A 12,396-nucleotide genomic window follows, 5' to 3' on the forward strand; every position below is an offset into this window, starting at 1 on the left:
GAGGTATTCTGCTTGACATGGAGAGGGAGTAGGCTAGTCCATAGATGGAGTCTGACATAACCTCCCCTTAAAGCCAAACTTTGTGGGGTTGAGTGTTTGGAGGTTGCCAGTGTCCATGTTAATGAGGTCCATGATCCATTCCACGGCCTTGGAGGTCAGGCTAGTTAGGCTGATGGTTCCCGGATCAGTGGATGCTCCATCTTTGTGTAAAGGGATGACTGTGGCTGTCTTCCACTCGGCTGGGACAAAGCCGGTACTCCTGCTTTGGTTGAACAGGGTGCCTAATGCTGCAAGTTCCTGCCTGAGTTCATGTAGGGTGCGACCTAGGATGTTAACTGGTCCCATGGTTCATAGGTAGGTACTAGGCTATCGGCCCAAGGGCCTATGTAAGTCTAGCCAACAAGGTTCCATGGCTTACGCCACCCAAAGTTATTTTCCTGTGCCACTGTCAAGCAGACGCAGAAGTGTTCCCTGTGGTGTATTTCCTATTTCCCATCCACTCAAGATTTTTGCTAATGAACTTTGTTTGACATAGATGGGTAGCTTGTTCCAGAGTATAGGAAGTCTCTGGGACAGGAATCTGTCCCTCCAGCATGTCCTGTATATTGTGGTGACGAGGTTTAGGTCCCTAGAGCATGTAGCTCGGAGGGATTGGGATTTCTTTAGGTGTAGCATGTCCAACAGCTCTGGGTTTGATATAGCTTTATATGTTAGGAGTAGGCAATATGCTATGGAGTAAAGCTGGAGTTTTTTGAGGTGGTCAGTGTGGGGCATTTGAGGCCAGTAATCCTCTTTGTGAGGTAGTTCTGTGGCCTTTCCAGCTGCTGCAGATGTCATTGTAAGGTACATTCCAAAAGGGACGTTGTACTCTAATGGGTCTGAGTGTCGAGTAGAGGGGAACAATGACCTTTTTTCCTGGCTGAGAACCCTTTTATGCCACTTAGGTGACTATCGAGAGACTACTGTCCACCTGGGTCCCAAGGTCTCTTGTCACGCATTTTGGTGTTAAGTAGATTGCTGCCTATGTGGTACTTCATGGGTACATAGTTTTTACCAAAGGAGATGACGCTGCACTTTTTGGCATTGAGCTTAAGGCCATGGCTCTGACACCAGGCATCTGTCTCTGAGGCCCTTCTGTAGGATGTCCACATCATTTGGGGACCTGACTATGGCTCCTAGTTTGCAGTTATCTGCAAACTTCATTAGCCAGAGGCCTTCTGTGTTAGCTTGCACTTCAGAGAAGTAGATACCAAAACAGGAGAGGCCCCAGGATGGGAACCCTCTGGTACTCCAGTTGTCACTGCTTTGAAGTCAGATTTGGAGTCCCCAACTTTTACAGTATTGGTTCTGTCAGTGAGCCAGTTGGTGTAACCCATCTTGTGACTAGGGATTTATACCTACTTTAGTGAGTTTGGCTATAATTCCATAATGGGGGTGGTGTCGAAAGCCTTGGGGGTGGTGTCAAAAGCCTTGGCGAGGTCGATGGGCTGTGTGAACCACCTTATCCTCCTCCACGGCTTTGGTGACCGCCTCAAGAAGTCGATCAGGTTCAGGAGGCCTGATCTGCCTTTCACAAACCCAAACTGGGTGGGATCCAGAGTTTGGAGGTTACCAATGTCTTTTGAGTTCCGTGATATGTTCCATGGTCTTGCAGACCAGGCTCGCCAGACTAATAGGTAGGTAGTTCCCGGGATCAGTGGTGGCTCCCGTTCGTGTAAAACGCAGCCTGGGATGTTGTCAGGTCCCATGGATGCTGTGTGTTTGGCTTTAGAGTGCGCAGCTTTTACCTGCGTAGTTGTGATTACAGGGAGTCTGCATTCTTCTTGTATAGATATGGGTCCTTTTAGGAGGTGAGATGGGGGTAGTTAGCATTGAACCTGCCAGGATGTTGGCAATATAAGTTGGTTCTGTAATTTTCGTGCCTTTGTGCTGTAACTCCGAATAGATCTGGGTGTTGCCATCTAGATTCTTGACATAGCTATAGAATGCTTTGTGGTTGTCCTTGGAATTAGTGGCGATTTTTGTTTTCGTAGCTAGCTTTGGAGGATCTTTTATAAGGGATCTCCGCTTCTTACTAAGGCTGACCAGGGAGCTCCTCCACTCATGGGATTTTACTCTTGCAACAGTTTCTTCCTTCTGTTGTACAGTTTGTTTATGGCAGGGGGCCACCAGATTGACTTCCTTTTTTTGGAGGATAGCATCTTGGTTCTATTTGGTATAGCCCGATCCATGCACTTGTGTAAGTGCTTATAGAGTGCATTTGTGTAGGATTCAGCAGTTTTAACTGTCTTGCCCATTTGCATGGGTGTCATGAAGTTCACCACTTCTGTCTTAAGAAGCATGAAGTTGGCTTTGGAGAATTTTTTTTACTGTGGTTTCCTTAATGGGGGTGGGGGCAGGTTGTGGATATCAATGGTGATAAGCTTATGGTCTGATCGGACCAACGAGGAGTTGAGTTCAGTTGTGGAACACTGGTCACTCATGTTTGGTAATGACTAGTTCTAGGATATTGTTGCCCCTGGTGGGGGTGTGGTTAAGTTGATCTAGGGCATTGGAGTTTGAATTCCAGAAAGCGTTGAGCTAAGGAGTTGGTACAAGAGTAGTTTTCCCAGTTAATGGGGTAGTTGAAGTTGCCCATCAGGGTGTTTGGATGAACCCTAGTATTTTCCAGTACATCAAGAAAAGGAGTGGGAATCCTGGGGCATGGTGGGGGATCAGTAGCAAGCTTCAATTTGGATTGCAGTTTTGCCCAGACTTAGTTGCACTTGGATAACCTCGGATGCATTATGCTGAGCAACTAGCCTGGAGGTTTGGATATCCTTATGTACACTCCTCTGCCTTTGGTTTTTCGGTCCAGGTTACATAGCCAAAAAGTATGGTATGAGTTATAGCCTGGTAGTGCAGGGGTGCTCTCTGGAGCCTTGAAACCAGGTCTCAGTCACTTCAGACATCGATGTTCTCTATTTTAAGGAGTGCCTCGAGTGAGTGCATTTTGAGGTTTAGACTTGTAGCATTACCCTCAGTTTTGGCTTGGCTTCCCTGATGGTGAATTTGTTGTTTGAACCCTGCCTAAAAAAGGGACAGCAAGAGCCTTGGCCAGTATCCGGAATCCCAGGGGCAACAGGTGTAGGCAATCTGTGGCAAGCATCGTAGTCTATCGACCATGTCATCCCAAGCAGACAGATACTGGATCCCCTTAGAATTGCACCAAAATCTTAGACAATTGTTGAAGTCAATCATTTTGTCCTTGTACTGCGGTATCATTCTGGGCAATGGCAGAATGCTACTATGGTCTAGGGTCATACCTGCCTGGGCTACAAGATTGGAGAGCTCTTCCATGTCTCCATGTAGTCCAGGGAGGTACGTCTCCGGTCATTCACACCAACATGGACAATGACAGAGTCATATTTGTACTTGTTGTGGAGTGACCAGAGTGCATGGGTTATGTGGCAGATCCTGGCACCCGACAGGCAGCTGACAATAACCTTCTTGTTAGCCTGGTGAGTGGGGCATCAGTGTGCCTGACTATAGTTACCTATGACTAGTGTGTTGGGTACGTTGTTTTGCCTTATTGGCTGTGGATGTGGCACACTTGAGTCTGTGGGCTATGTGTCATTTGGGTTGTGTTGGGAGATGGCGATTGCGTTTCTGCTTTGGGGGTCTCTGTTGCTTAGATTATTATTGAGAGCCTCCAAATGTTTTTGTGTTGCTATGTGTGAATTTTAGTGGTGTAGATTTAGTGAGACTATGTGATGAGTGTGGTGTGGTGCAAATGTATACCTTCTCCTCATGACTGTCAAGTTCAGTCTTGGCTGGAGAGAGCTTTACCTCCAGTTTGGCTAGATAAGTGCATTTCTCACAGGTTGTAGTGTTGGGTGGTAGGAGGAGAGCGTTGTCTGTGTCCATGAGGCAATTTCTACATTGCCTCAATATGCCCAGATTCATCCGATAGACAGGAGACACCACTTGAACATGGCTGAATAAAAATTTTCCTTTAGATAAGTGAGGAAAGTGAGTACAAGAGCTGTTTATAAACAAGTGAGAAAAGTAAGTACAAAAACGGTTTTCCTCTAGGTAATGAGGAAGATGGAGTGCTATAGTAATTGGCTTATTTAGTGCTTACAAGTTCTGAACAAGTGCTGAGCATGAACAAGCAAATTTAAGTGCTAAAACTAAGAATCTGTAGCTGCACTAGACTAGTTACAGGACAGAAGTGCAAATGCAGGCTTTCAAATCGGGAAGTTGAGAGATGGAAGATTGCCCAAAAGGCCAACAACTACAATTTCTGGGCCAGAACCACTCGTGGTAGACTGGTTACCTAGTGCTTACCACTCCCACTGATAAGCTAGAAGGCTTCCCTCCAGCATAGAGTTGGGGGGGGTGCTCAGAAGCTTACATACAGTCCTGGATGCAGCAAATTTGGAACACTAGTTACAGGAAAGGTAGGAAATAGGCTTACTTTTGTCAGAAAAGTTGCAAAAACAGTAGTAAAAACAATTCACATGCAGTGCAAGCTAGCACCCTTGAGTATGTAGCAATATTAGACCAAACAGTTTAAAAAATGCAATTAAATTTAAAAAGGACTAAAAGCAAGTGCAAAAAAGAGTTATTAGGTAGAATGTGGTAAAGAGATGGGACTGGGGGAGTATCACAGATCACATTTACAGTTGGGCGGGCAACTGCAAAAGCCACCAAATTTAAACTACAAACAAAAAATAGGGAGGGTGGGTGCAACAAAACAGTTTCAACAGAGATCTAAGCAACAACTAACAGTACAAACTTTTAAGCCAAAAGAATATACTCAGCTCTGTATATTTGCAGGTAGTCTTTAAGGCAGTCTCAGAGCACAGGTTCCAGCAATTTGAATGCAGGCAGTTACTAACAGGTCAAATTAAGCGATCCTTGAGTTAGATAACACACAAGCTGTAAAAAAACATACCAACTGAAGACATGGCAGAAAATGGGGGGGGGGGGTGCTCAGCTCTGTATATTTGCAGATCAGTCTATCAGTACAGTAAGACAACAGTTTCAGCAAAGATCTAAGCAACAATTAAACTCTATTAAAAAAATATATATACTCTGCTCTGTATATTTGCATATGGTCTGTAAGGCAGTCTCTCAGAACACAGGTTCCAGCAATTTGAATGGAGGCTGTATTTTTTGCCTTTGAGGTGGCAGTGATGACCTGTTGAGGGGTGGGGGCAGGTACTGGGGATGTCCTGACTTACTGATGGGGGGGGGGGGGGGGGCAAAGGAATGAAGTTTTCACTGAATCGGTCAGCCAGATTGGCTGTATCTACAGCATTTGTGTATGTGGTGCAATTAAGTCTAAACAGGTACTGCTACCTTATTGGCATGAATGATGTACCTCCATGGACTATATGAAGAGAGACTGAGCCCAGAACCAGTTCAGAACAGGTCTGGGTGCTTCCTTTGAGATTGCAGACGAAGAAGGCCTTATGATTGTTTTTAGTAGATGTGCAGACGTGAAGAAGGCCTTATGATTGTTTTTAGTAGATGTGGCCAATGTGGAGTTGGCTTTAGAGGATTTCACTAGTGCTCTTATTTGCTTGTTCAGGCTAAGGAGAGTGCGCTTCCAATTGGGCACCTGATCCTTCTTGGTCCTGGACCGCAAATTTCTTTCCTTTTGTGTTATTGTTTTATTGCAGATATTCACCAGACAGGTTTACTCTTCCTTGCGGAGGATGATTTTGTCCGGTCAGGTATTCCTGATTCTATGGATCTATGTAAATGCTTGTATAGTACTTTGGTGCCAGTTCCTACAGTGGGGTGGGGGACTGTGAAGCTGTGTCCACCGTCCCTCAGGAGGTTGTAATCTGCTTTGAAGAAGTTTGTTTAATGACTTCGAAAGTGACTACGGTCTGATTTTACCAGGGAGGGTACTGTAGGGATGCTGCAGTGGTTACAAATATTGATTTAATACTAAGTCCAAGATATTGCCTCTTGTGGTGGTATCGACTAGTTTTTCCAAGGTATTTGTATGGACAAAATCGAGGAATCTGTGGGCATTTATGTTCTGGAATAAGTATTTTTAATCTGTCTTTAGTTAAAACACCCAGGATCAGGGTAAAGGGTTAAATCTTGATTCAAAGCAGTCCAGATAGGTGGAGTGGGTATATTGAGACAAATTTGGGGGCCTGTAGCTAGCTAGCTATTTGAATATGGATCTTGTCAATGGTTAACTATACCTGGAGTTTTTAGTTGTACTGTTTGACCAGCCTGCAGATGTCTTTACTGTAAATTGAAACTCCACCTCCTTTGGCTTTGCTGCCCAAAGTTTGGTGTCTGAATCTATAATGGGTTGAGTAAGCAGGTAAGGCTGGGGTGCTCTCTGCAGTTTTGAGCCAGGTTTCTATGATTTGGTAAATGTTGGCATCTTCTACAGGTAATGCTTGCAATGCGTACAGTTTTATATTTAGATGCCTAGCGTTTTACTCTAATTTGTGTTGTGTTTTGTTGAAATGTTTGTGTTGAAGTGAGACCTATGTAGGCTATCTTTGGCAAAGCATCGCGGTCTGTCGATCATATCTTCCCAGGGTGTCGGGTACTTCACCCTGGAATGACACCAGAAACTAAGCCAATTGTGAAGGTCAATCCATTTTCTGTTTGTACTGAGGGATCATTCTGGGTGACAGTAGAATGCTACTTGAGGTTAGGGCCATACCTGCCTGGGGCGCGCACACAGCGAGCTCAACAGCCTCTCTTCATATAGTCCATGGAGGTACATCATTCAAGCCAATAAGGTAGCAGTACCTGTTGAGACTTAATTGCATATGTGAGATAGCAGATTTTGGCATATCTCCATATGCTAATTGTTTGCCTGCCAGCCATCAAGCCATTTCCTTCCCTTTTGGCCAAATCCACTCCTTTCCTCTTTGGAGTATTGCCTATTGGGGGGCAGACATCCTAGGCAGCTGTGTGTGGCTGTATGGGTGAATGGTGCTTGGTGTTACTGAGCTTTAACATGGAAAGCAATGGTGTCACTGAGAATTTGAGTTCTGTAATTTTAGAAGAGCGGTAGAAAGTGTCTGGAAGAGAAGATGGTATGACATCTGATCCCCCTCAGATTGAGACCGGTGGTGGTAGGCATGTCAGAACTTGTAGGTATGGTTAATATTTGAAATGCAGAGCAGTTTTTCATAATCAAATGACCAAGACAGAAGCACTTTTTGAAAACTACTTTCCTTTATCTTTGCATAATGGTTATGCAAAGATGCACAATGGCATTAGCTTATCCAACGAGGTTTGAATGACTTTACTCTACGTAGTCAGACTGGCCAGATTGCAGTTTTTTAGCCACCCAGTAGTATATGGTTTGTCAATTTGCAGTAAAAATGTCTGCAAACAAGAATAGCATTTTAATATTTTAATCTGCTAGTCTCTGGGGTGCCCCCCCCCCAAAAGGCTGGACTTCCTTATGGAGTATGAAACCTTAAGGCCGTTGTCCTCCCTAGCATGCAATCAGTCTCCTTTGTGGTTGCCTAGCTGTGGAGAGGCATGCATTCTTTGTACTGTCTCCCTGATTTTGCCAGTGCTGACAGTTGCAACATTGTAAGCCTGTAAGGCCTCTTCATCAAGCAACAGGACAGCCAACAGTATGTACCGCTAATGAAGGTAGCCTAATCGAGACTCCACCATGAGAGGGCTGGTGTTGGTTACTTAAATCCACCCCCACCCATACTACTAGTCAAAACTTAGGGTGACCCATCAGGGTTTCATCCTTCTGTTCCACAGAGACAGGTTAGGAATATTAGGGGTGTTTGTATTCTGTGTTTTCTATGGCCTAGGAATAGGGAGTCTTTCTCTACTTTTGTACTGGGTGCTCCGATACGTGCTCCGATACTATGGGCTTTTTTTTCCCTTTCCATGTAACTGCAAAGCAATCTGTGCTCATGAAATCAAACCATATTGTACGCTGCAGAAAGCCCATCTGACCTGCCTGCACTGGCCACCAGTAGAACCCTGTGGGAAAGCATGAGCGAAAAAGATTCAATACCCCTGCATTTCACACCGTTGAGACTGGGGGTGCAGGGAATGTTTAGGTGGATCTAGCTCTGGTTGGCAGAGGTCCTTTACATGATTTGTATGTAGACTGAAGACTTGATTCATCTGCTGTCAACTGGAACTGTTGATGTGGGAGACTTTCTGCCACATGTTTGCAGTGCTGAGTGGTTTTGTGATGTCTCCGCATTTGCGGTTGGGTGTACAAGCCACATCTCCTGAATTAGACTTTTCTTTACTCTATATTGAACTCTGAGCTGTTGTGCAATGCCTCTTCAATTTTGGTAAAACTGAGTAGTTTTATTTGACGTGTATAAAGTATCTTTCTTGCTTTCTTGTAGGTGGCTTCAACATTAAGGAAAGACCAGTCTCTCAGAACATGTGTACGTTGTGGGTCACCTGCAAAATTGGATTCTTTTCTCCAAAGAGCAAAATGCAATCGTGCAGGCTGCGGATTTGACTTTTGTACTAAATGTCTTTGTGGTTACCATGAATCCAGACTGTGCACAGCGTATTCACCAAAGCAGATTCTAAAGGTGGATTGTTTGCCAGGGAGCAAAAAAAGTAAGAAGAACCTAAAACGCTTGTGAAGGACGTTGCTGATCTTCAAACATCGGGTATAATACCCTATAGGCCTTCCACTGCCCTAACGAGGTCTTCGGTTCACTTTCGTAGTGGAAGAATGGTGGATAGCCGGAGATGACCTGTTTTGTAAAATCCACCATCACAGTAGTCGGCTAAGGGCTGCTGCTGTTACTGCTTTTTCATTCTTGCAGTGTGTTGGTGGGTAGCTGCGCAATCTAATGTGCACACTGAACTGGAAGTGTCAGAGAAGGTCAGGTAGTGCAAAGAAGTAGACAAGGCAGTTGGGTTTAAGGACCCACGCGCGCACAATTGTCCTGAAAAGTCAATTTTTGTATTTATGCCATTCTGTAATTTTACAAACTTTTTTTATACTGTGAAGGCAGTGTGGCATGTAATCTTTTTAATTAATTTTTAAACCCTAAATTTCTTATACACATCAGGACCTGCTTAATATTTGATTAGTCAGGGGATCTTGTGTAGAAATACTTTTTTGCTGTAGAATGTTTTATACTGGCTTTGTTCGCCAGAGTTTTAGGCTGCAAGTTTTCCTGCAGTCCTACAATGAAAATAGCTGCTGTACTTTTCATTTGAAAAATGCCTTAAATCTTTTAACATAAGGAAGGAGTGCAATATTGGATTTTATAGCAGTCGTACCATTCCCTTGTAGCTAACCCATAATGGTAAGCATGCAGTGCTATTAGGCTTTTCTCTGAAGCCTTAACTGAACTGTTAAATGTTTCTTTTACTTTTGCACTATGCAGCTAAAAGTCTCATGGCTAAAGAAATGCTCAGTACCTCAGCATAAGCATGCAGGAGTGCATCTAGTGAAAGTTTTGAGGAATTTGTGTGGCGAAATTGTGAAGCTGTGGTACCCCTCCCCTCAAAAAAATTTTGTCCAGGCAATCTATTCGCAAAGGCAGAGATTTGTATATTTTATATGTATTGTAAATAGTTAAATATATATTTTTAAGAGTTGTATTTGTTCAGGTAAAATAAAATATAGTAAGAACTTGTTATTTTGCATTGATTTCTCAAGTGTGTGCCCTTGGGTGAAAAGGGTTTACTTTGTTATTGAGACTAGGTTAATATGTGGCATTAAATTTTCTGTGGATGAAGATTCTGGCAACATTTGCATTCCGTCAATATCCACACAGCTTGAGATTTTGTACATGTATAAATTTATTCGTCAACTTTCAATCCTATGGTGGTGTTTTTAAATGACTTGCCGTTCAGATTTGGCTTGTGCATACCAATTAGAATGGCTTTTATTTTATCTAGCAGAGCAACTTGCTGCTCCAAAGATCCCAGATTGTGGACTATCCCATTCAGTCTAGTTTATGTAACACCCTATTTTTTGCAAGGGATATTCAGACTTTAACACCTTTATTACTTAATGCATGTCTTAACAGAAATGAGAACTATTAACTTTTCTATTTAAATACATTCAGTCTGACATTACAAAAAAAATGTTGAATTCCTGCCTTTCCTTAAATTTTATTCCTTCTCCGGAACATTATTGTATGTTCTTCCCACAATTTTACTTCTATGTAATTTGCGTCTTCAAGTTTCCAAATATCTCTCCCTGTTTTTATAATCAATACCTCTGATACAGCTGGTGTAAGCTTTGCCAAAAAAGTTACTAAAAATGGAAATCCAAAATCATTTCTCCTTAAAGCCACTTGCTCATCCAATGTTTGAGGGAAGTTTAAAATCTGTCAACTCCTTTCACTCCCAGAACATATTTTCCCAGTTGTCTTCCCCACCGCAGCTCCATTTGCTTACATACCTGAGGAAAACTTTTGAAGTCTACTTCGGGTATAAAAATACCTAACATTTCCAAGCAAAGATCCTAAACCTTTTGGACTTGGTTGCATACTTGGGAGTCATACACATTTTCCCATTGTTTTGCTTTTCTAGTCTCTCTTCTAAACACCTCTGATTCTAGCTGTGTGGTTTATATGCCATACCAATTATCCCTTTGACAGCTGCCTTTGTTCTGGATTTAACTAAAAGCTACCGGAGCAGGTCTTTCACTTAAAACTCCCCTATCACTTTTTGCTTTGCCTGTACTCTTGAGATCAAGCCCTGGTAGGGAAGTAGTCTCTACCTTGCAATCCAAATCTCTAATTGGCCTCATCCCACTCTTAGCCTTCCTGCTGGAGTTATTTGCTCCCAATATCTTTATTCCTTTGCCAGGTTTCCCCAGTAATTTCCAAACCCCCATCTTGACTATTTTTTTATACTCCTACTTGTAGTCAGTCATCCCTGTTGGCAAAAATCTCCGTTCTCGTATTGGCTTAGTTCTTATTAGTCAAAGTAGCAGATAGTATTCTATATGGTGGTGGTGGTTCTCCAGGATCTGCATCCAAAATCCCACTTTCTTTTGGTGAAATGAAGCAAGGGCAAGCTCATCATCCCTTTCTACTTTGAAGTTTATAACCGGTTTGTGTACACATGAGCTTTAACTGTGTAGCGCTCTAAAATGTACCTTCAAATCAGGCAAACCGAAACCACCTCATTCTCTATTGGAAGGATCAGCGTAACTCTTGTCCTCCTTCCCTCCTAGATAATTTCTTTCAATTGTTTGTCCCCAATTTCTTGGCTTGATAAGTATGCCTGACCTGTATATAAGGCTAGAGGGACTAAAATATTCACAGCTTGTAAGTTTATTAATTGTATTCATAACACACTTTGCAATTGAAAACTTAGCTTATTGTCTTCCTACATCCTTAGCTACCATAACAGAATCCATCCTCCTAAATACTTAATCTTGCATCTGCTTAAATATGGGTATTGCTGAACCAATTTGTGTGTGGGTGCATTAATTGGTGTAACCTTTTCTTATGTATCTCCAAAAGATTTAAAATGGACTTTAAATGTTCCACAACACTGATGTCCTATTCTGGTTTTCAGGTATAAAATAACTGCAAATAAGGCCACCTTTTCTTAATTGCTATACCAATGATATCCTTATTTCTCAGCCCCTTATTTTCTTTGCCAATAGCAAGCAATAAAAGGGAATGGACACCCTGCCTTGGTTCCTGTGTTAAGTACAGAGAAACCCTCCCACTTTCTCTGATCCTTCATATATCATTATTAACCTTATTGTTTCAGGGATTCAAATGCTTCCAATGCCCTACTCGTAAGATCCCAGTTTACTTTGTCAAAATACTTTCCTTGCATCAAGACCCACCAACAGTAGAAATTCTTAATTCTGCTTCCTTCTGGATCATCATTCTCTTAATGTCCGATAGTTTTGCAGAGAGGAGGTAAATATCACATACCTTTGCCATGGCTAGTATGAACTTAAACACATAGTTTAAAATAGGTGTATATGAAGCTGGGTCTGAAGTCGTTGCCACCACCATTTTCTTCCAAGATGATGGTGCTTCCCCTCCTTTTAAAATACTGTTTAAAATCTTTCAGATCTCTCTCGCTTTCTAATTTCCAAACTTCTAAAGGAATACCGTCTGTTCTAGGAGACTCTCCTGAATATTGCTTATACGCCCCTGTTTTTATCTCCTCACCTCGTTTTCCTGTAACCTTGGTATAAGAATTCAATAATTCCATTTGTACTTTCTTGACTTCCACTTTCTTTGCTTTATCCAAATTTTTCATAAAATGTCTGGAATATCTTTAAAACCTTAACAAGGATCTCTTATCTTATAGGTTCCCTAAATTTGGTAACCCTTTCAATGTTCTGTTGCCCAAGTTGTGATAAGTTTTTATGCTCTGGGGTTATCAAAAAATTTGTGTAACTGCAACCTTTTATTTCTTCAAAGGTCTACT

The 12,396-nt window shown here is 42.4% G+C and overlaps 1 protein-coding gene across 1 annotated transcript in view; it reads left to right on the top strand.

The window, feature by feature from the left end:
* Window positions 1–9,722, top strand: part of FBXO5 (F-box protein 5) — a 35,139-nt gene extending 25,417 nt beyond the window's left edge. The window contains exon 4 of the mRNA XM_044062874.1: window positions 8,364–9,722. Coding sequence (XP_043918809.1) covers window positions 8,364–8,612 — 249 coding nt within the window. The 3' untranslated portion in view covers window positions 8,613–9,722. The remainder of the gene's footprint in view (window positions 1–8,363) is intronic.
* The last annotated feature ends 2,674 nt before the right edge of the window (window positions 9,723–12,396 follow it).

The sequence above is a fragment of the Protopterus annectens genome, chromosome 1.part0, assembly GCF_019279795.1.
Source record: "Protopterus annectens isolate FY-2018-M chromosome 1.part0, PAN1.0, whole genome shotgun sequence".
NCBI lineage: Eukaryota > Metazoa > Chordata > Ceratodontiformes > Protopteridae > Protopterus > Protopterus annectens.